This window comes from Ornithorhynchus anatinus, chromosome 15 (assembly GCF_004115215.2).
Source record: "Ornithorhynchus anatinus isolate Pmale09 chromosome 15, mOrnAna1.pri.v4, whole genome shotgun sequence".
In the NCBI taxonomy this organism is placed as follows: domain Eukaryota; kingdom Metazoa; phylum Chordata; class Mammalia; order Monotremata; family Ornithorhynchidae; genus Ornithorhynchus; species Ornithorhynchus anatinus.
In genome coordinates this window covers 23,523,390-23,544,513 of record NC_041742.1, presented here as the reverse complement: position 1 = coordinate 23,544,513, position 21,124 = coordinate 23,523,390, and the positions used below count along the sequence as shown (strand labels likewise).

Sequence of the window (21,124 nt, the reverse complement as noted above, 5' to 3'; positions counted from 1 at the left end):
TGGGGATTAACTGTGAGCCTCAAGTAATAATGTTGGTATTTGTTAAGCGCTTACTATGTGCAGAGCTCTGTTCTAAGCCCTGGGGTAGAAACAGGGGAATCAGGTTGTCCCACATGGGGCTCACAGTCTCAATCCCCATTTTACAGATGAGGTAACTGAGGCACAGAAAAGTTAAGTGACTTGCCCACAGTCACCCAGCTGACAAGGGGCAGAGCTGGGATTCGAACTCATGACCCCTGCCTCCAAAGCCCGTGCTCTTTCCACTGAACCACACTGACCACCCTGTTATCTATCCCAGCGCTTAGAACGGTGCTCTGCACAGAGTAAGCGCTTAACAAATACCAACATTATTATTATTATGATTATACCAACATTATTATTATTATTAGTATACCAACATTATTATTATTATAGTAGGCGCTCAATAAATACTATTGAATGAACGATGAAGGAAGGAGGGCCGGGGCCACGGCGGGCGCCTGGGTGCGGCCTAGCGATAAGTGCTGAGTCACGGTGAGCTGGGTCGGTGGGGCTTCGGCTGTTCGGCTGTTCGGCTGTTCGGCTGTTCGGCTCTTCGGCTCCTCGGCCTCCCTCCGCCGGCTCAGCCTCGTTATAAGGAGGAGGCCGCTCCCACCCTGTTGCTCGGCCAGGAGGACGCCCCAGGTACCGTACTGGCCTCCTCTCCATCCCCCCTTTCCCCCTGCACCGGCTGCCCTCCAGCCCTGCTCCCTCCACCTGTCAACCCTCCTGTGACCTTGGCCCAGACACTTCTCTGACCCTCAGTTGCCTCGTCTGGAAAATGGGGATAGCATCATCATGATAATTATGATTATTGCCAGGGATGGGGTTTGCCTTTAGTCGAAGGTGCTGGTGAACTTCGTCTCGTACTCATTTTCCTTTTTATTAAGCGCTTAGGGTGTGCAGAGCAGTGTAATAATAATAATAATGTTGGTATTTGCGTTTAGATAAAGGTGGTGGTGAACTATGTCTTGTACTCATTCGTTGTCCTATTTATTAAGCGCTTAGGGTGTGCAGAGCAGTGTAATAATAATAATAATGTTGGTATTTGCGTTTAGATAAAGGTGGTGGTGAACTATGTCTTGTACTCATTCATTGTCCTATTTATTAAGCGCTTAGGGTGTGCAGAGCAGTGTAATAATAATAATAATGTTGGTATTTGGGTTTAGATGAAGGTGGTGGTGAACTATGTCTCATACTCATTCATTGTCCTATTTATTAAGCGCTTAGGGTGTGCAGAGCAGTGTAATAATAATAATAATGGCATTTGGGTTTAGATGAAGGTGGTGGTGAACTATGTCTTGTACTCATTCATTGTCCTATTTATTAAGCGCTTAGGGTGTGCAGAGCAGTGTAATAATAATAATAATGTTGGCATTTGCGTTTAGATGAAGGTGGTGGTGAACTATGTCTTGTACTCATTCGTTGTCCTATTTATTAAGCGCTTAGGGTGTGCAGAGCAGTGTAATAATAATAATAATGTTGGTATTTGCATTTAGATGAAGGTGGTGGTGAACTATGTCTCGTACTCATTCATTGTCCTATTTATTAAGCGCTTAGGGTGTGCAGAGCAGTGTAATAATAATAATAATGTTGGTATTTGCGTTTAATAATAATGTTGGTATTTGTTAAGCACTTACTATGTGCAGAGCACTGTTCTAAGCCCTGGGGTAGATACAGGGTAATCAGGTTGTCCCACGTGAGGCTCACAGTTAATCCCCATTTTACAGATGAGGGAACTGCGGCACAGAGAAGTGAAGTGACTTGCCCACAGTCACACAGCTGACAAGTGGCAGAGCTGGAATTCGAACCCATGACCTCTGAGTCCCAAGCCCAAGCTCTTTCCACTGAACCACGCTGCTTCCCCTTGTTTAGATGAAGGTGGTGGTGAACTATGTCTCATAGTCATTGTCCTATTTATTAAGCGCTTAGGGTGTGCAGAGCACTGTAATAATAATAATAATGTTGGTATTTGCGTTTAGTTGAAGGTGGTGAACTATGTCTCATACTCATTCACTGTCCTATTTATTAAGCGCTTAGGGTGTGCAGAGCACTGTAATAATAATGTTGGCATTTGTTAAGCGCTATGTGCAGAGCACTGTTCTAAGCACTGGGGTAGATACAGGGTAATCAGGTTGTCCCACGTGAGGCTCACAATCTTCATACCCATTTTACAGATGGGGTAACTGAGGCCCAGAGAAGTGAAGTGACTTGCCCACAGTCACACAGATGACAAGTGGCAGAGTCCACATTCGAACCCACGACCTCTGACTCCCAAGCCCGGGCTCTTTCCATTGAGCCACGGTGCTTCTCTGTACTCAGTGCTTGGGAAAGGAGGATACAAGGATCAACCGTAACAATCCCTGCCCACAAGGAGCTCGATTTTATGGTTCCTCTAGACTGTAAGCTCCTTATGGGCAGGGAAAGTGGCCATTAATTCTGTGGTAATGTGCTCAACCAAAAGCTTAGTACCGTGCTCTGCACATGGCTCTCAATAAACACCATTGACTGATTAATAATTACAAAAGTAATAATAATTATATTTGCTAAGCGCTTACTATGTGCCAAGCACTGTTTTAAGTACCAGGGTAAATAGGACTTAGTTTGGACACAGTCCCTACCTCAAGTGGGCCACACACTCTTAATCCCCATTTTACAGATGAGGCCCAGAGAGGTTAAGTGACCCGCCTAAGGTCACACAGCAGACGTGTGGCAGAGTCAGGATTAGAACCCAGGTCTCTCTGACTCCCTCGCCGGCTGTGCTCTATCCATGTAACTACACTGCTTGATTCCTACCTAATGCTTGCAGAATGCTTTCCAGTTTCTATTCTTTACTCCCCACCGCAGTAGTGTTGGTGACCTACTTAAAGTCACTAGAGTCCACTGCAGTGCTTAGCACGTTGCTTAGCCCTTCATGAACTACTGTTATTATTCCCATGTCCTTCAGAAGCTAGAATTATCTGATTCACACACGGCGATGGGTTCCCCCAAGAAAGTCATCCTGACCGTCTTAAGCCAGGAGCAGTCAGAAGGCGTTGGCGCTCGGGTTCGGAGGAGCATTGGCAGGCCTGAGGTACAGTGTGTTTTCTTAATGTTTCTCACCCCTCTCTGTCATCTAGCGGGTGGTCGACAGGGGACAGAAAACCAAGATGATATATGATGGAGGAGCTTCAGGTACCAAGTGTCATTTATAAAATGGGCTTAATGACTCATCTGTCAGACTCCTTTTGGAATAGAGTATGGGCTTAAATATAATTATTATTATTAATCTCATCTGGGTAAGGATGGGAGGAGCCTCTGTTCCGAAGAATAGGTTTCGGAAAGCAATTTCTCTTTTGAGACTTCATGGTGATCTACTCCTTATTCCCTCCGGGAATGTAGACTCAGGTTCCAAACTCTTGAGTCTGTGTGTTGCTTAGCTACCGGGTATTTATTCGTTCCCCGTAATATTCATTCATTTAATCATATTTATCGAGCGCTTACCGTGTGCAGAGCTAACGGTAGTGGCTAAACACTGTGAAGTGCCAGGAACATGTACAATGTACATTTCCCATTACACTTCTTATCCCCTCCACACGCCCAAAGAGTCCAGGGGGTAGAGCGGCTCTAGCCTCTCCTCCTGCTTTCTGTGAGCCTGGTGTAATGCTGCACATGTCTGAGCAGGGAGTAATGGTAGTATTGATATTTATTGAGCACCCAATTGGTAGAACGGGTAATCACTCCCATTTTACAGATGGGGAAACTCAGGTGTAGAGAAATGAAGGGATTTACCCATTGTCGTGGAGCAGGCAAGAGGTAGAGCTGGGATTAGAACCCAGGTCCCCTGATTCCCAGGCCTGCATTCTTCCTACCTAGGCCAAACTGCTTCATCAAAATAAAGAAGGGACATGCTCCCTGCCCACAAGGAACTATTCAAGTCTTATTAAAGTCTTATTCAAGGCTATTCTGTATTCCCAGATAAACTGAAATCTGGCAGTGTTAAAACTGCCAAGGCACGTCCTGCAAGTAGTCACTGTTAGGTTAGTGGGCTGCAATTCACTAGTTGAGTATCATTAAACCAGTGTAATCTATCTGCTTTGAGATATTTTTGGCATGTGTTAGTTGAAGATTAATCAATTCTTTTTATTGAGTGCTTACTGTGTGCAGGGCTCTGTGCTAAGCACTCAGGAGAGTACAGTTTAACAGAACCGTAGAGTCGTAGACACGTTCCTTGCCCACAGTGAGCTTGCAGTCGAGAGGCAAGTGGATTGTTCAAATATGCAGGGGGAAACACACTCCCAGAAGAAATCAGAAGCATCTCTTAAACTCTTATATTCTTCCAAGTATTTAATAAAATGCTCATCTTAAATTAGCACTCGATAAATATCATCATTAGTTTATCTGAGGATCTCTTTTTTTAATCAGTGTAAAGGACAGGGAGACTGTCATCTGTGGCTGCAGCATGCTTGTGCCTTCCTATTTAAATGCTTTGAGAAGCCGTGTGTCCTGTGGAAAGAGGCCTGGGAGTTAGAAGATCTGGGTTCCAATCCTGGCTCTGCCACTTGTCTGCTCTGTGACCTTGGGCAAGTCACTTCACCTCTCTGTGCCTGTTACCTCATCGGTAAAATGGAGATTCAATACCTGTTCTCCTTCGTACTTAAACAGAACTCCATATGGGACCTGGTGATTTTTGAATACATTCCAGTACTTAGTGCAGTGCTTGGCATATACTAAGCACTTACATAGCATAAGAAAAAAATGCTTCCCACCTAAAATTCAGAAATAATACTGGCAACTAGCTCTCATTTAAAGGTATAGACTTATGGTTATGACAAGATTCCAGGCTCTGGCTACCTCCTCAACAAGTACTGGAACCCTAGGGAGTAGCGGGAGTACAAGGGCAGGGGTTTGGAGGGGAGAAAGATGAGACTGAGGTGCACTGAGTAGGTTAGTGTTCGAGGACCAAACTATGCGGGCTGGGTTGTCTTAGGAAACCAGAGAGGTAAGATAGGAGGGGCAAGCTGATGGAGTACTTTCAAACTAATGTATTTTCATTACCCTATTTATTTTGTTAATGAGATGTACATCGCCTTGATTCTATTTATTTGCTATTGTTTTAATGAGATGTTCGTCCCCTTGAGTCTATTTATTGCTTTTTGTTTTTGTCTGTCTCCCCCGATTAGACTGTAAGCCCGTTAAAGGGCAGGGACTGCCTCTATCTGTTACTGATTTACTGATCCAAGCGCTTAGCACAGTGCTCTGCACATAGTAAGCGCTCAATAAATACTATTGAATGAATGAATGCAGAGATGGATGGGCAACCACTGGAGGTTCTTGAAGAGTGGGGAAACATGGACTGAATTTTTTTTATTTTATTTTAAGAAAAATGATCTGCACAGCAGAGTGAGACAGGGAGGTCAGTGAGGCGTCTGATGCAGTAGTCAAGGAAGAGCAGGTATGGAGCCTGTGAGTTCCTTCTAGTTCAGGTGGCTTGGTAGAGAAAAGCAGCTCTTTGTCCATGGCTCTCTAAAACCCCAATCCGCACTTATTTACAGAGGGCTACTTAGGGTTCCACAGCTTGCTTAACCCGGTATCGCCCTCTCCTCTGTGGGCAGGGAATATGTCTACCAACTCTGGTCTGCTGTACTCTCCCAAGCACTTAGTACAGTGCCCTACACACAGTGGGTGCCCAATAAATACCGTTGATTCCACCAACATGACAGAAAAGCGGTGGCATTCACTGTTTCCTGTAGGTTTGGGATGAGCAGTGTGGCTTAATGGAAAGAGCATGGGCTTGGGAGTCAGAGACCTAAACTCCAACCCCGGCTGTCACTTGCCTGCCGTGTGACCTTGGGCAAGTCACTTCTCTGTCCCTCAGTATCCTCATATATAAAATTGGGATTAAATACCTATTATCCCTCCTATTTAGACTGTGATCCCCATGTGGTAAAGGGCCTGTGTTCCATCTGAGTATCTTGGGTCTATCCCAGTGCTTAGTAAAGTGCTTGGCATATAGAAAATACTTAACAAATACCATTATTCTTGCTATTAAATGCTGGAGAACAGGTAATTAGGGAAGAATGGGGGAAAGAAGAATGGGATAGGTTATTTGAGTGTGTTGGAGCAAGCTGAATAAGTCTGTCACAAAAATAAAATTCACAAAAGCATTGGAAAATGCGTCACCTATGAGTTAAAGCTGTGGAAACCGGCGTGATTTGACTCAGCATTTCATCTCACCAAATCGAATAAGATAACTGCCCCCCAAAGGAGGGAAGCTGATTTTTTTCTCTTCCTTCTCTCCTTGTCTAGTCTGGTGCCACTATAGGAAGCTTTGGGTGTCTCATATCATCTTCACCCTCTCTGCATCTCTTTCCAACCCCAACACCATCAGCAGACACAGACTGCTACATTCCTCTCAATGGATGTATTACAGATGTGGCTGAGTAGAACTGTTCATGTCTGACAGCACTTTCCAAAATTATCTGCTCACTGAGAGCTTTCTTGGACAGTGGACAGTATGGCAGCTAGTGGGTTATTTCCCAAATGCAGACTTGGATGTCTGTCATCGGTCATCGTTTAGCTTATCTGTATCTATCCCAGTGCTTACTACAGTGCTGGCCACAAAATAAGTGCTTAATAAATACCACAATTAATATTATTATTGCTTCAGCCTAGTAATAATGCTTACTCAGTATATAGTACAATGCACTTTATTAGCCACTTTTTGTATTGTACTCTTCTAATAATAATAATAATAATTATAGTTAAGTGCTTACTAAGTGGCAAGCACTGTTCTAAGCATTGGGGTAGATCACAGGTAATCAGATTGTCCCACGGTGGGTTCACAATCTTCATCACCATTTTACAGATGAGGTAACTGAGTCACAGAGAAGTTAAGTGACTTGCCTAATGTCCCACAGCAGACAAGTGGTGGAGCTGGGATTAGAACCCACATCCTCTCATTCCCAAACCCATACTCTTGCCACTAGACCATGCTGCATCTCTCCCAAATGCTTAATACAGTGCTCTGTACACAGTAAATACTCAATAAATACAATCGAATGAATGAACCACCTGGGGAAGTATAATAGATGCTCAAGACATGGTCCCTGCCTACGAGGAGTTTATGTTTTATCAGTGGGGAAATAACTATAAAAATACTGACACAGTGAAATTAGATTAAATGAATCTTCAGTCAAAAAAAATACCTATATGCACACAGAAATGCTGAGTGGTTAATAACTGTGAGCTCATCTTCTAGATTGAGTTCGTTGTGGGCAGGGAATTTCACTTTATTGTTGTATTGTACTCTCCCAAGCGCTTAGTACAGTGTTCTGCACACAGTAAGCAATAAATATGAGTGAATGAAGAAGTAAATACTTAAGGGCAAGAGGTAGCTGTCGGGGTTGTTGAAAACACAAAAATGTTATTTAAGTGCTTACTGAGCGCTAGCGTTGGGGTACATATGAAATAATCCTTTCAGACCATCCCTAGCCCGTATGGGGCTTACAGTCTAAGGACAGGAGGGGAGAACAGATACTGAATCCCCACTTTACAGATGAGGAAAGTGTGGCACAGAGAATTAAGTGACTTGCACGAGGTCACACACAGCAGGGAAATACCGGAGCCAGGATTAGACTCCTGGTCTCCCGACTGCAAGACCTGCTCTCTTTCCTTGAGGCCATTTGATTTGGAGTGTAGATAATCCCAGAATCTAAATATATTCCATAAAATTAATACAGTCCCAACTGACCAGAGAGATGTGAAATTTTCTAATCCACCCAATAACTACTTGAATTTTCTTTTTATTTTAGCTAAGAAATTTGGATCCGTTTTTACTGTTCGATGAATTTAAAGGGGGCAGACCTGCTGGATTCCCAGACCATCCCCACAGAGGCTTTGAAACTGTGAGTAATTCTGCAGAGAAAGTATATGGTGTTAAAGCTTACACTTTCTGTCTTCCTGGAAGTGGAGAATGTTGTATTGCTTTTGTTACAAAAATCTATCTTTTCAGGACTGTAAATGTTAGGCCCAGACTTTCCCTTCAAGATGTTGGCTAGGGGTTGATGTTTGTGGAATTGTAAAAAAAAATGTGATTTTCAAGAGAATTACTTTTCCATGTGAATGGTACCAGAAAGTAAACACTTATGATTCATTGCAAATTCTTTTACATTTGTGTTACTCATTTTTTGATGTATACATTCAATCCCAAACATGAACTCTGTTCTTAAAAATAAACAAGTGGAAGTGACTGTTAGACATCAAAAAAATCAATTTGTTAAAAATAGTTTCAGTGAAATTATTATTTTCCAGAAAATTATTTGAGTGATTTTTATGTTAACAAAAGATTCTCAATAATGTGTTCCAGAGGAGATGATGTTGTGGTGAAATGTGAAATTGTAAAATTCTGATGTTAGTGGTGCAGAGAAGCGAAGCTTGTTGTGGACAGGGATTGTCACTGTTTATTGTTGTACTGTACTTCTCCAAGTGCTTGGTACAGTGCTCTGCACACAGTAAGTGCATAATAAATATGATTGAATGAATAAACAGTCTATTAATTATAACAGTATATTTGGGAGATTTGATGAAGACTAATAAAATATTTAAGCGTGTTGAGCAATGACATTGGAAAATTGAGGAAAAAAATGTTTCAGTTGTCTAAAAGCCCCAGAATTTTCTCAGGGCAAATGTGTAAAAATTCCCACAGTTGTGCACACCAGGTGTTGGGACTCTCCCAATCTGTACTCCTGAACCCTAGGCTGGTTCTTGGCATAGCCCAAGCTAACCTGGGTGTGGAAGAACTAGCATCGTAGTATTCCCTGTGCTGCCTCAGTTCCCCAATTTATAAAATGGGGATTAAATACCTGTTTCCCTCCCCTTTAGATCATGTGCCCCATGTGAGACAGGTATCCTGTCTGACCTGATTATCATGTTTCTCCCCACGCTTAGTACAGTGTATGGCAAAATTTTTTTTGGTCTTATTTTGCCAAGTCGTCTCCGACCCGTAGCGAGGCCACGGACACCTCTCTCTCAGAACGCCCCGCTCTCCATCTGCAGTGGTTCTGTTAGTGTAGCCAGAGAGTTTTCTTGGTCAAAATACAGAAGTGGTTTACCATCGCCTCCGTCCGTGCAGTAAACCTGAGCCTCCACCCTCGACTCTGTCCCGTGCCGCTGCTCCCAGCAGAGGGGAGTTTTGACGTGTAGCAGATTGCCTGCTACTCGCTAGCCACTGGCCAAGCTAGGAATGGAATGGGTAGGCCTCCGCTTGACTCTCCCTTCCGTAGTCTAGACTGGTAGAGTAATGGAAGCTCATGGCAAAGAGTGCTTAACAAATACCACAATTATTATTATAATAAACCACAAAACCTGTTCTCAGGTCCAAAACAGCTACCGTCCTTGGGCTATTTGTTGGCCAATCAACTACTTTGAGAATAATTCTGCCATTTCAGTGGCTTGTAATGGGATAAGGAAATGAACGTGTACAAGTACAGAATTATTTTGCTTTGACGGCACATTACTAGCAAACCCAGAAAAATCACCTCGGCTATAAATGAGGTGGGAACTGTCATTGATATTTTAGAGAGTCGACCTTCAGTCCAGAGACGCTGCTGCCCATGGGTAGAGTCTCTCCATGGGTGTAAATGTCACACGTGAATTGCTTGCACACTGTGCCCATGAAAATATAATCATGCATCTTCCCTGGCTGCCAGAAGCAGCGTGACCTAGTGGAAAGAGCAGAGGCCTGGGAGTCAGAGGATTCAAGTTCTATTTGTGGCCCCAAAGTTTGTCTGCTGTGTGACTTTGGGCTAGTCACTTGACCTCTCTGTGCCCAGATGGCTTTTAAATCGTACTCCCTCTTAATTAGACCGTGAGCCCTAGGTGGGACAGTCACAGTGATCTTTCTGATTATCTTATATCTACCCCAGCTCTTAGTACAGTGTTTGGTGCATATTAAGTGTTGGAGAAGCAGCGTGGCTCAGTGGAAAGAACCTGGGCTTCGGACTCAGAGGTCATGAGTTCGACTCCCAGCTCTGCCACTTGTCAGCTGTGTGACTGTGGGCGAGTCACTTCACTTCTCTGTGCCTCAGTTCCCTCATCTGTAAAATGGGGATTAAAAGTGTGTGAGCCCCATGTGGGACAACCTGATTACCCTGTATCTTCCCCAGCGCTTAGAACAGTGCTCTGCACTTAGTAAGCGCTTAACAAATACCAACATTATTAAGTGTTTAAAAAGTACCACGATTATCACTGCTATTATTACCAGCTGCCTGGGGAACTGGGCAAGAGGGAATGTGGGTGGATCAAGCAATCCATCACCACTACTGCAAAACATCTCAAGGGCATGCCCTTATGAGGTAGGATCTTCCCAGAAATGCTCATCTGAATGGCAAAAGGCAATCAGCGGTAGACAGTATCCCTTTGGATTCTTTTTATTTTTCCAAACTGCCCTGGTAGTTCATCATTTAGAAAGTAGATGAATTGTATTTGTAATGTGGTAGGAGTTAGGTTGGAGGTGATCAGACACTGAGCAAATGTAAAAATATTCAGAATGAATTTAGTTGTTTTGCCGATTGGGAATACCATTCCTAAAATTGTGCAACACCCAAGAGCAAACAGGATATTCAGGAATTGGTGACATTTAAATTTAGTTGTAAATTTCAAAAACGAAACAATAGTAATGTTTTGCTTCCTCTTGAAAATAATTTGTGTTTGGGACATGGCATGCAAAATTACCGGCACTTGGTAAATACAAGCCTAGGTTTTCTTGTGAACACACCCTAGGGAACAGAATAGCTTTGTTCTTCGGAACGAAAGCAAAAAGCTGGTTTTAGTTGGTACTGAGAAGCTTTGAAAAAACAGAACAAAAAACAACTTTCTCTTACCATAAACAAGTATACAAAGAAAAGGAGTAAAAAAAAAATATGCAAAAACTAAAATGCATATAAAACAGAAATCTAAAACCGCTTACCTGGACTGTAAACTATTTCTTAAATTTGACTGTTTGGAGCAGTGGTGTGTTTTCCCACCCTACTGAGTTGCAAAGGAAGGGTGGTGTCCAATTTTCAAATCTTGTATTGTCCTTTGCTGTGTGAATTCTTGGTAGTAAGTCCAAATCCCCAGGCTGTCCAGAAATAGGTAACTGCAAACTACTCCCACCCTGCCCGTCTCCTGCCGTCTGGAAACAGTCCTTCCCAAGCACCAGGGCTAACTGGTCATTGAAAATGCTGAATCCATTTTTCCTTCAGTGTCCCACAAGCTCTGATGGACTCTCTCATTAGGAAGCAGCCGGTGACACGAGGAAATAGTTTTGTGAATGCCTGTGAAGCACCTGTGTATACCCGGGCCCAGCAAATCTGATCTGTTCATTTGTTTGGCCACCCTGGCTCTCTTTTACATGTTTACAGTAACTCCACAGAACCCTGGAGTTGTGTTTTTGGAAAATACTGGGAAGTAGGACATGGCATCTTCTTGAATCACTGGGGAAAGGAGGTTAAGATCTTGATCTTCTATTTGAAAATTCTGCAGATATTTAAGGCCAATTCTTAATCTGCCTAAGGAAGAAGGGAGGTTGGAAATTCACTATGTACTGCTTTTTGTCCTCCAAATCTTTCTTTTCTGTTTCCCTCTTGTAATTTCTTTATTTGAGTCTCTAATCTCCAGCTAGTTAGCCATCAGCATTGGCGGCTTCTCTGGGGTTGATTACTGCTGCTGGCACAGCTTGGAAAAGGCCCTAATTTATAGAAGCTCCCTAATTTATTGAATTTATAATTCCTAGAGATCCGAAAGGCTCCCACCTCCCCCTCATGACCTTTCGGATCTCTAGGAATTGGCTCAGACAGCAAGGTCAGTCTAGCCTCCTAGGCCAGCGAGCTAATTAGCATTCATTTTGCTCTGTGACATAATTCACGTCTCTTAAATGTACATGGCATTCTTCCCTCTTTTTAGATTTACTTTCTATTATCATTGAGGTTTTATGACAATCCTGGCTATGTTGCAGGAGCTCTCTTGGGTTAAAGCTTGGAAGCATTGGTGAAAAAGGTCTCATGAAGAATATAAACGCCATTTCTGGGTCAGACCAATGGCCCAACTGTGTGTTAATTTTCTAGATAAGTAAGTGAAACTCCCCATGCCTAGAAATTCCTAAGATCACCAGTGGAACTGTTTTTATAGATGGGCATTTCACTGGTGTTCTACCAGTCCTCCAAAACAGAGGCAGTTTGTAAAGGTAGGTTACCCGTTCTCACCAACCTCCCCTTTGTGTCTTTTCAGAACATTAACATCTGGCCCCAGTACTTGATTTACATTGAACTCATAAGTGTGCCCTAAAGCATTTTGTGTGGAGAGCAATTTGGTTCAGTTTGTACTGGCCGTTTCAAACAGTAATTTGATCAATTCTTCCCAAAAGATCAATATAAAGAATTCTAGGAGCCCTTCAGTTACCTCCTTTCCATTGCCCAAAACACTTTTTAATCCCAGAGTCCTAACTAATCCAGAATCCAATAAGAGGATCAGTAGAATTCTGATATTAGAAGAATCCTTTATTACCTTTAGCATTCCCTTACTGTACTCTTCAACTCCTTTTTGGTCTTCCCAGTTTCCAGTTTGCACCTGACCAGCCTCTGGGCCTTTCTGCTTCTTGTTACTCTTCTTCTCATTTAGGTAAGCTTTTCATTTACTAAGCTTTACTTCCTGGTGACGTCTTTACCCTTGCCAAGAAACCATACAGGCTTTCTATTTGGTTGCTTGATTTTTGTTCCTGTGGCCCACATATTTCTGGGTTCCTAAAATAGTGCTTTAAAGAGCCTTTAAGTTTCTAATAAGTCACTCTTTTTCAGCATTTTCCTAACATCTGCAATTTTTATAGTTTTATTTTCTAAATATTCTATTGTCTTTTTTTTTACCTTTTTTTGGATTTCACCCCATCCTCCCAGCAAGAATATTTAAAATTTTATCATGCTGCTATGATTACTTCTATGCTTCCCCCCCCCCAAAATAACCTCTCACTTTTTTTTTGTTTAGTTTAAATTTGACTTGGCAGATCATATTTAGCAGGCAATCCCTTTGTTTTGTTTTGGGGCTTTGATATGTACTGAAACTTGACAAATCCTTGTCTTCTGTGACTTGGCAAATCTGTGTCTAATGTGACTTGGCAAATGTGTTGCTTCTAAAATTGGGTTAATGTGAAATTGTACTGTATATATTTCTCTCAAGTTTGCTTAATGTATCTTTGTGTTTGTTCCCGGCCCCTAAACACCCACACACACATGCACCTCTTCATCTGGTTTGGGCAGGGACTATGGCTTGTTTTTCCTTCTTTAACTTTTTTATATTGCACAGCAGATGCTCAGGAAATAGCAGTGCCTGGCAGACCACTTTTCAGAATGTCGTTAAGGTAAATAGATAAAGTGGCTGTGGAATGGGGACTTGTTGAGATTATACTGTACCTCTACCTTCCCAAAACTGCTACAGAATGAGTCAGGTACCTGCTATTGGATCGGTAAAGGTACACCTGAAATCATGGAGTTAGCTCAAGGTTTGGGTATTTCCATCCATCAAAGCAATCAATGGAATTTGAGCCTTCTCTGTCTACAGAGCCCTGTACTAAGCATTTGGGTGAGTGTGATACAATGGAGTTGGTAGACATCCTTGTGCTCAAATTGGGCAGAGGCTCAGGTGGCTGCTCACTTTCCTTAAACTGTAAATTTGATTTTTTTTTCCCATTATCCAGTAGGTCATTGTGATGAATGGTAGTCTTCAAAAGAATCCGTCCATTCATATAAATATTTTTAAAGGGAAAGTGCTTTATCTACTAGATTGTATTGTATCCACCCCATCATTTTACACTGTGCTTGGCACACAGTAAGCACACACATTTGTGAAGCATTCCATATTTTTATCTCTATAATTCTATTTATATTAATTCCTATTTACTTGTTTTGATGTCTGTTTCCTCCCATCTAGACTTTAAGTCTGGTGTGGGCAGGGACTGTCTCTCTTAATTGCTGAATTGTACTTTGCAAGCTCCTGGTAAAGTGCTATGCACACAGTAAGAGCTCAGTAATGCTACTGAATGGCTGAACAAATAAATACCACAGCCATTTTTGGACCAGAGAACATAGGTATGTGGGAGGTGAGAGAAAGGGAGAGGTTAAGAGACCTGGGTTGTGTATGTTTTTTAATTTACTTTGTGCACTAAAACTTCAGGTTCCCAATTTGCCCATAAACGTGAAAGGGTGTTTTCCCTTTATTTGCCAAACTGGCCATTCTCATTCATGAATGAACAAGTTCTGCTTGTGACAAAGCCCTTTCCTCCATGGTCCGCAAAAGGCTTTATTAAGCTTTCTTTGGCCTCTACAGGGCTGTTTAAGGTGATTGCACCAGGAATTAGAATTTTCCAGACCCCAAACTCCTACCCAGGTCATCAGCAGGTAAACCTGCCCCCGAGACTACCTCAGGAACCCTAGGGTCAATCACTGGCCCTGATTGATAGAATGCATTTTGGGCTCTTCAGTCCTGCCCCAGATTGGTGACCTTAGGGCAGTGTCCAGTTACCTTGCAGGTTTCAGAGGGGTCAGGGGAAGGGAGGGTTGGGCTGTAGGGCCCCGAGATTCAGCTATTAATTGTAGATGGGAGGCAGGTAGAAGCAAACTCACACGTCAATTGTTGCCCATCCACCTCTGCATTTAAACAGAAATTCCTCACTATTGGCTTTTAGGCAGTCAGTAAGCTTTCTGCTACCTACCGAACCGTGCTGATTTCTTACTACAAATCACTCTCTCACTCCGCTTCTCTAACCCCAACCTACTCTCTGTTCCTTGAGGTCCTCTCTCCTGCCCACTGACCCCTTGCCCACATTCTCCCTCTGGTTTGGAACTTCCTCCCCCTTCACAGGCTACACTCCCAACTAGGCAGCATGGCCTAATGGATAGAGTGTGAGCCTTGGAGTCAGAAGGACCTGGGTTCTAACCCCAACTCCACCACTTGTCTGCTCTGGGACTTTGGGCAAGTCATTTAACTTGTCTGTGCCTCAGTTACCTCTTCACTAAAATGGGGATTAAGACTGTAGGACTGTGTATCCAACATGACTAGCTTGTTTCTACCCCAGAGTTTAGAATAGTGCTTGACACAGAGTAAGCGCTTAACAAATACTGTTATTATATTACTATATCGGGCAGTCCACAACTCTCCCCACCTTCAAAATCCTCCTAAAGTCACATCTCCTCCAAGAGGCCTTCCCAGACTAAATCCTTTATTTCCCCTTTCTACCCTCCCCCAGCATTGACCGTGAACTTAGCTGTGTATCCCTTAAACATTTGGATACTCACTCCAACCCCATACTACTTTGGTAAGTATTCTTATAGTCAACCATTTTCCCTATCACAAATCTATTTTAATGTATGTCTCCCCGCTGTAAACCATAAATTTCTTGTGGGCAGGGATTGCACCTGCCAATTCGGTTGTAGTTTACTCTCCCAAGTGGTTAGTACAGTGCTGTGCACACAAAAAGGGCTCAATAAATATCATTGATTGGTTAGATGATTCATGTCAAACCTCTTACCTAATCTTCCCAGATTCAACCTGTGAATATCGGACTAAACATTAGAAATTGTTACAGAAAATACTAGTTAAAATCCATCTGAAATACAGTGGGTTTTAGGCAGCAAAAGCTCAGATCACTCTAATTTTTTTCAGTGATATTGATATGGCCTGATGGTGAGCTGAAGCAATAATCGACTAAACAGCTCTCTAGAGTGCTTAGTTACCAATTCCAGTTTTAAAAATTGTGCCCTCAGTAGCCATTGCCTCAGTCAAAATATAAAGTGAAGCACATTTCTGAAGTATAAATTCATTCAGTTGTACTTATTAAGTGCTTACTATATGCAGATATCTACAGAGCTCTCCAACAGCTTTAGAAAATCATATTTCAAGCAGTGAAACATTTTTCAAATGTTAAAATAGCCCTCTCAGAGAAACCTTTTCTGAGAGGGAGCACAACTTTCTAATTAGCTTTAACCCTGGTCACGTTTGCCCACATAAACTGAAGTGAAAATATGACAAATCCCTAGCTAATTTGAAACGTCAGCCAAAATAGATCGTCCATCCTACCTGCGTGTGCACCCCTTCCCCCACCCTCCTCCTTGGCATTTGCCAGTTAACTGAATAATTGCTGGTTCTCCATTCATGCCGTGTAGACATTGTGGCCCATCCTTGCCCTCTGCCATTTACTCACTTGTCAGATCTGGGATCATTAGTTCAAATCACTCTGAGCTCTTGGCGATAAAAGTGCGCTCTAAGTTCAGAATGTAATTGTACCATTCATTGAAAAGCTTTTAGCCTTTATATGTATCACTGACAGATTTTGGGGCGATTCTTAAGCGTCTGCTGAGCACACTGGATTGTTGGTAAATAAGCCACATTAAGAAAATGAAGTACTCGGCCTAGAATGATACTTGTGCATATGATAGAAAAGCTGGATAATTGGTTGATTGGATTAAAAATGGAATAATCTAGCTGGTGGTGATGCATGATTATCAAAAACAGTATGGAACGTCACACTCGCATCAGCAGAGGGCACTGTTAAAAAGGAATAGACTGAGTAGGGAGGTTAGACACTAAGGCTGCCAAATCCTGGCTTGGGAGTAATAAGAGATTCAGGAGGAGTGGTCTCTGCCCTTAAAGTATTTATAATCTAATTGTGGGAAACAGGATGACTACACATCCAACTCCCCAACTCCCTCAAATGGAGCACAGAAAGTTATAGTGAGTGTAATTAATGAAAAATTCTGGGTTGTATCGTCACTTGCTCTGACCTGTCGGGTGGGTCAGTCAATCCATCGAAAAAGTTCCCGCCCTATTCCCCATTTAGACATCATGAAATACTTTTGAGGGACTAAAAGCGATACTATGACGTCTTCCCCATGTCGAACCCTTGCCGAGCAGCCTTCCTGCAACATCTATACCAAGAGAAGACCCCTTTATTTGCTCCCCCTAGATTCGCTATCTTTCCTCACTCATGTACTACTTGGTCTAGATTTCTTGCATACCTGAAGCTTCTCTAGGCCCTTTCTTTACCATCATGGCCATTTCCCTGCAGGCACCATAGCCTAGCAGAACTTCTTGCCGCCCTCCAGTAGGCTATAGGTTTTATCTGCAACTGCTGTCACTCTAGATCTGGTAACCCAGCACAATCAATCCATCAATCCGTGGTATTTACTGAATGCTTCCTGTACTAAGTGCTTGGGAGAAGACAATACAACAGAGTTGGTTGACACTTCCCCTGTCCACCAGGAGCTTACTGCCTAGAGAGGGAGAGATAGTAAAACAAATTACAGATGTGTACATAAGCACTGTGAGACTGGGGTGAATATCCTGTGCATAAAGGGTACAGATCTAAGTATATAAGCGATGCAGAAAGGAGAGGGAGTAGGGCAATATCATACTTTCCATGCTTCCCTACAGGGTCTGTCATAGTCCTCTCTCCCATCCTCTTTAGTATGCCCATTCATCCTTTCTTGCTGAATTTTGTTTTATAATGTTTTTTCATATAAGTTGTTACAATAGTTGAATCTCAAACGAGATGACATCTTATGGGAAGTATGATATTTCAGCAAAGGACACATGCAGGAAAGCAGCAATTCCAACTAGAGGTTCCAGTTCAAAGAGACCAAAGGAATTCTCTGCAACTGTTTAATTTTTTTCCAGTAACTTAGCCTGATTACAAACAAAAATTCAAAATATCTAAGAGGCTACATTCTTAAAGTTCGCTAGAGGACAGTTTTAAAGAAAGACACTTGGGCTAAGAATGAAACACAGGTCTTGCCAAATTCCTGTATGTCACCAGGAACGAAATAATGTTCTCCATTAAGACTAACTTTCATGTGTCAAACAAACATCAATCCAGATCATTACCAAGGAAGAGGAGCTTCTTCCAAGCCTTGGGCCAAACACAGACCACTCTGTGTCCTGTGGAAATAGAGGATACTTTTTCTAAAGTCAGATATATTGATAAAATGGTTCCAAATGATGCCAGCCTAGTTCTCCTCTGTTTTTTTCTGTCCTCCAAGCTTGCATCAACCAGTCAATCAATACTGAGTGATTGCTGTGTGCAGATTACTGTACTGAGCATTTGGGAGAGTACAGTATAACAGATATGGTACCCACCTTCCCTGACCACAGGAGTCTAGAGGAGCAGATAGACATTAAAATAAATTGAAGACATAAGTGCTGGCTGAGAGTGGAGTGAAAAATATCAAGTGCTTAAAGGGCACAGATCCAAGTCTATAGGAGAGAGTAGGGGGAATGAGGGATTAGTTAGGGAAGGCCTCTTGAGAGAGATGTAATTTTGGGAAGGTCTTGAAAGTGGGAAGAGTGGTGATATGTCATATTCATTCAATAGTATTTATTGAGCGCTTACTATTCATTCAATAGTATTTATTGAGTACTTACTCTGTAGTAAGTACAGAGTACTGTACTAAGCGCTTGGAATGTACAAGTCGGCAACAGATAGAGACAGTCCCTGCCCTTTGACGGGTTTACTGTCTACTGAAGGGAGGACACAGGCAAGGGGTTGGTGGTGGAGTAAATGAGATTGGTGTATAGTGAGTAGGTGGGTGTTAGAGTGAAGGGGGTGGGCCAGGTTGTAGTAGGAGATCTGTAAGGTAAGGTAGTAGGGCAGAGTTCTTTAAAGCTGCTGGTAAGGAATTTCTGTTTGATGTGGATGTGGCTGAGCAACCACTGGAGGTTCTTGAGGAGTGGGGAGATTTTGACTGAGTATTCTTTTTCAGAAGCTCTTGGATCAGTGTGGTAGCCGTTTGGATGGAGAGGAAAGGGTGGAGTTCAGAAATGCGAAGGTAGAACTGACAGGATTTGGCGACAGATTTAATGTATGGACTGAATGATGGCAATAAGTGGAGGATAATGCCAAAGTTATGGGCTTGGGAGATGGGGAGGATAGTGGTGTTTTCTGCAGTGATTGGAAAAACATGGGGAGGACAGGGTTTGGGTGGGAAGATGAGGAGTTCTGTTTTGGACACGCTTGCATAAGTTCCATTTCTGTTGTTCTTAGAGCAGTTGTTTGGAAATGCTGCTGTCGTCCCTTCTCCATGTTCTACCCGTTTGGGGGTGGTGTAGCTATAATTTCAGTGTTGGTGAGCTGATTGTGTTCCAGACAGATGTAGACACATACACAAACACCCACATATTCTCTTTCTCTCACGCTCTTCAATAGTCATATTTGTTGAGTGATTACTATGTGCAAAACACTGTACTAAGCGCCTGGGAGAGTGCAACATAACACTCTCTCTCTCACCTTCTCATTCAGTGTATTTAGTCTGCACCCTAACTTGTCCGGAAATCCTTTCTAAAGCAACTCTCTTTCTCTCTACAGTAACTGTAAAGTAGAAGCAGCTTCTCTTCAAACTCCTTGATAATCTCATGTATTGTTTTTTATCAAAAGGAAACAAAACACTTTTCAAATGTTTTCTGAATCTGTAAGAATCTGTAAGACCCCATCCCTCTCTAAGCTAATGTTCGAAAGCAGTTTTTGAGGACCTGTGTTTTGTGATCAGGGGAGCCCGGTGTTGACCTTGGAATGGCACAGACTAATAGACAAACTCCTGGATTTGGGCAGGAATGCCATCATTCCACAGGTTCAGTTGGCTGTGTGCCTTTGATTTTCCAAAGCCAGAGTCACTCCTTATTTATCTCCACAGGACATCCTTTAAGGTCACCCTGTCCGCTGGAGAAATTTCATTTACTATTTTGTGTTTCCCCAGCAGTGTCACCACCTCAGAAAGCATCTGGGAGTGATTGCTCTTAGCGTAATAAACTCTTCCCAAATGCCTGGCCACCAGCATCCTTACTGGCAACTGGCTTCACGACAGAGTCCTGCGGAGGACCCCCAAATGGCAAAGAATTGATTAAAAATATTCAGCTTTTTTTAGTGGGGACACACATTTTCTTGCATTTTTTCCTCAACTTCTGAGAGGTATTCATGTACTGTACCTTTTTTCTTCGTTAAATTGGTGGTTTTTTCCTTACTGGTCCTTCATACATCATCATGGTGTTAAAGCTTTCCTGGGGGTTCTGACTGATTTACTGGGGAACACGAAGCTCCCAGGGTGAACTGGAGTGATGACTCCAATGCCTCTGAACCTGGGCTGGGATCGGGGTTCGGTCCCATGACCCTGTCCTTGGGTTAGCAGCACCTATTAAGTAACTCACAGAGAGGGATACTATAAAAATACTTATAATATAATTCTTGTTATTATTATGGTATTTGTTAAGCGCTTACTGTGTGCCAAGCACTGTTCTAAGCGCTGGGGTAGTTACAAAGTAATCAGGTTGTCCCACATGGCTCAATGGAAAGAGATCATGGGTTCTAATCCTGGTTCCGCCGCTTGTCAGCTGTGTGACCTTGGGCAAGCCATTTAACTTCTCTGTGCCTCAGTTACCTCATCTGTAAAATGGGGGTGAAGACTGTGAGCCCCACATGGGACAACCTGATTACCTTGTATCTATCCCAGTGCTTAGAACAGTGCTTGGCACATAGTAACAAATACCAACATTATTATTATTAATCCCCATTTTATAGCTGAGGTAACTGAGGCACACAGAAGTGAAGTAGCTTGCCCAAGGTCAAATAGCAGATAAGTGGCAGAGCCGGGATTTAATCCATGTCCTCTGCTCCCAACCCCATGTTTTTGCCACTAAGCCATTAATCGGAGCTTGGAGTCCCCTTTGTAGTATGAATTCTTAGACATTTCCCCACCCCGTTTCACCCTTTATAACCTGTCTGCTCTTGTCATTTTCCTCATCATTTCTACACCTTATGTCCTAGCCATCACTGGGCACCGCTAAATAAAAGTGGAGTGGCTGAATTAGGATGTGAGGAATTTGATTTTTTCCATAATATTAAATGCTTTCAGAAAACACCTGTTAGAGATTACAGATTTCTTAATCATTCAAATCTATGTAACTCTTGAGTTTAGACATAAAACACACCACCTATGTCCTCCCCACAATAGTTATCCTGTGTTTGGTTCGAGAATCATCTGGATTTTGTCAGATTTCAGGAGTACTGCATGAGATTTAAAAAATATAGAAAGAAATCTTGTTTTTTTAGCTT

General features: G+C 42.6%; 1 protein-coding gene across 2 annotated transcripts in view; it reads left to right on the top strand.

The window, feature by feature from the left end:
* Nucleotides 1-526: 526 nt before the first annotated feature.
* The window catches only part of PIR (pirin), a 72,057-nt gene continuing 51,459 nt past the window's right edge, over nucleotides 527-21,124 (top strand). Inside the window, exons 1-3 of one of the 2 annotated variants that reach the window (XM_003431075.4) lie at nucleotides 527-663; nucleotides 2,966-3,091; nucleotides 7,812-7,904. In XM_003431075.4, the coding sequence (XP_003431123.1) occupies nucleotides 2,996-3,091; nucleotides 7,812-7,904 (189 nt within the window). In that variant the 5' untranslated portion in view covers nucleotides 527-663; nucleotides 2,966-2,995. The remainder of the gene's footprint in view (nucleotides 664-2,965; nucleotides 3,092-7,811; nucleotides 7,905-21,124) is intronic. The other variant, XM_016228017.3, reaches the window with a different exon arrangement.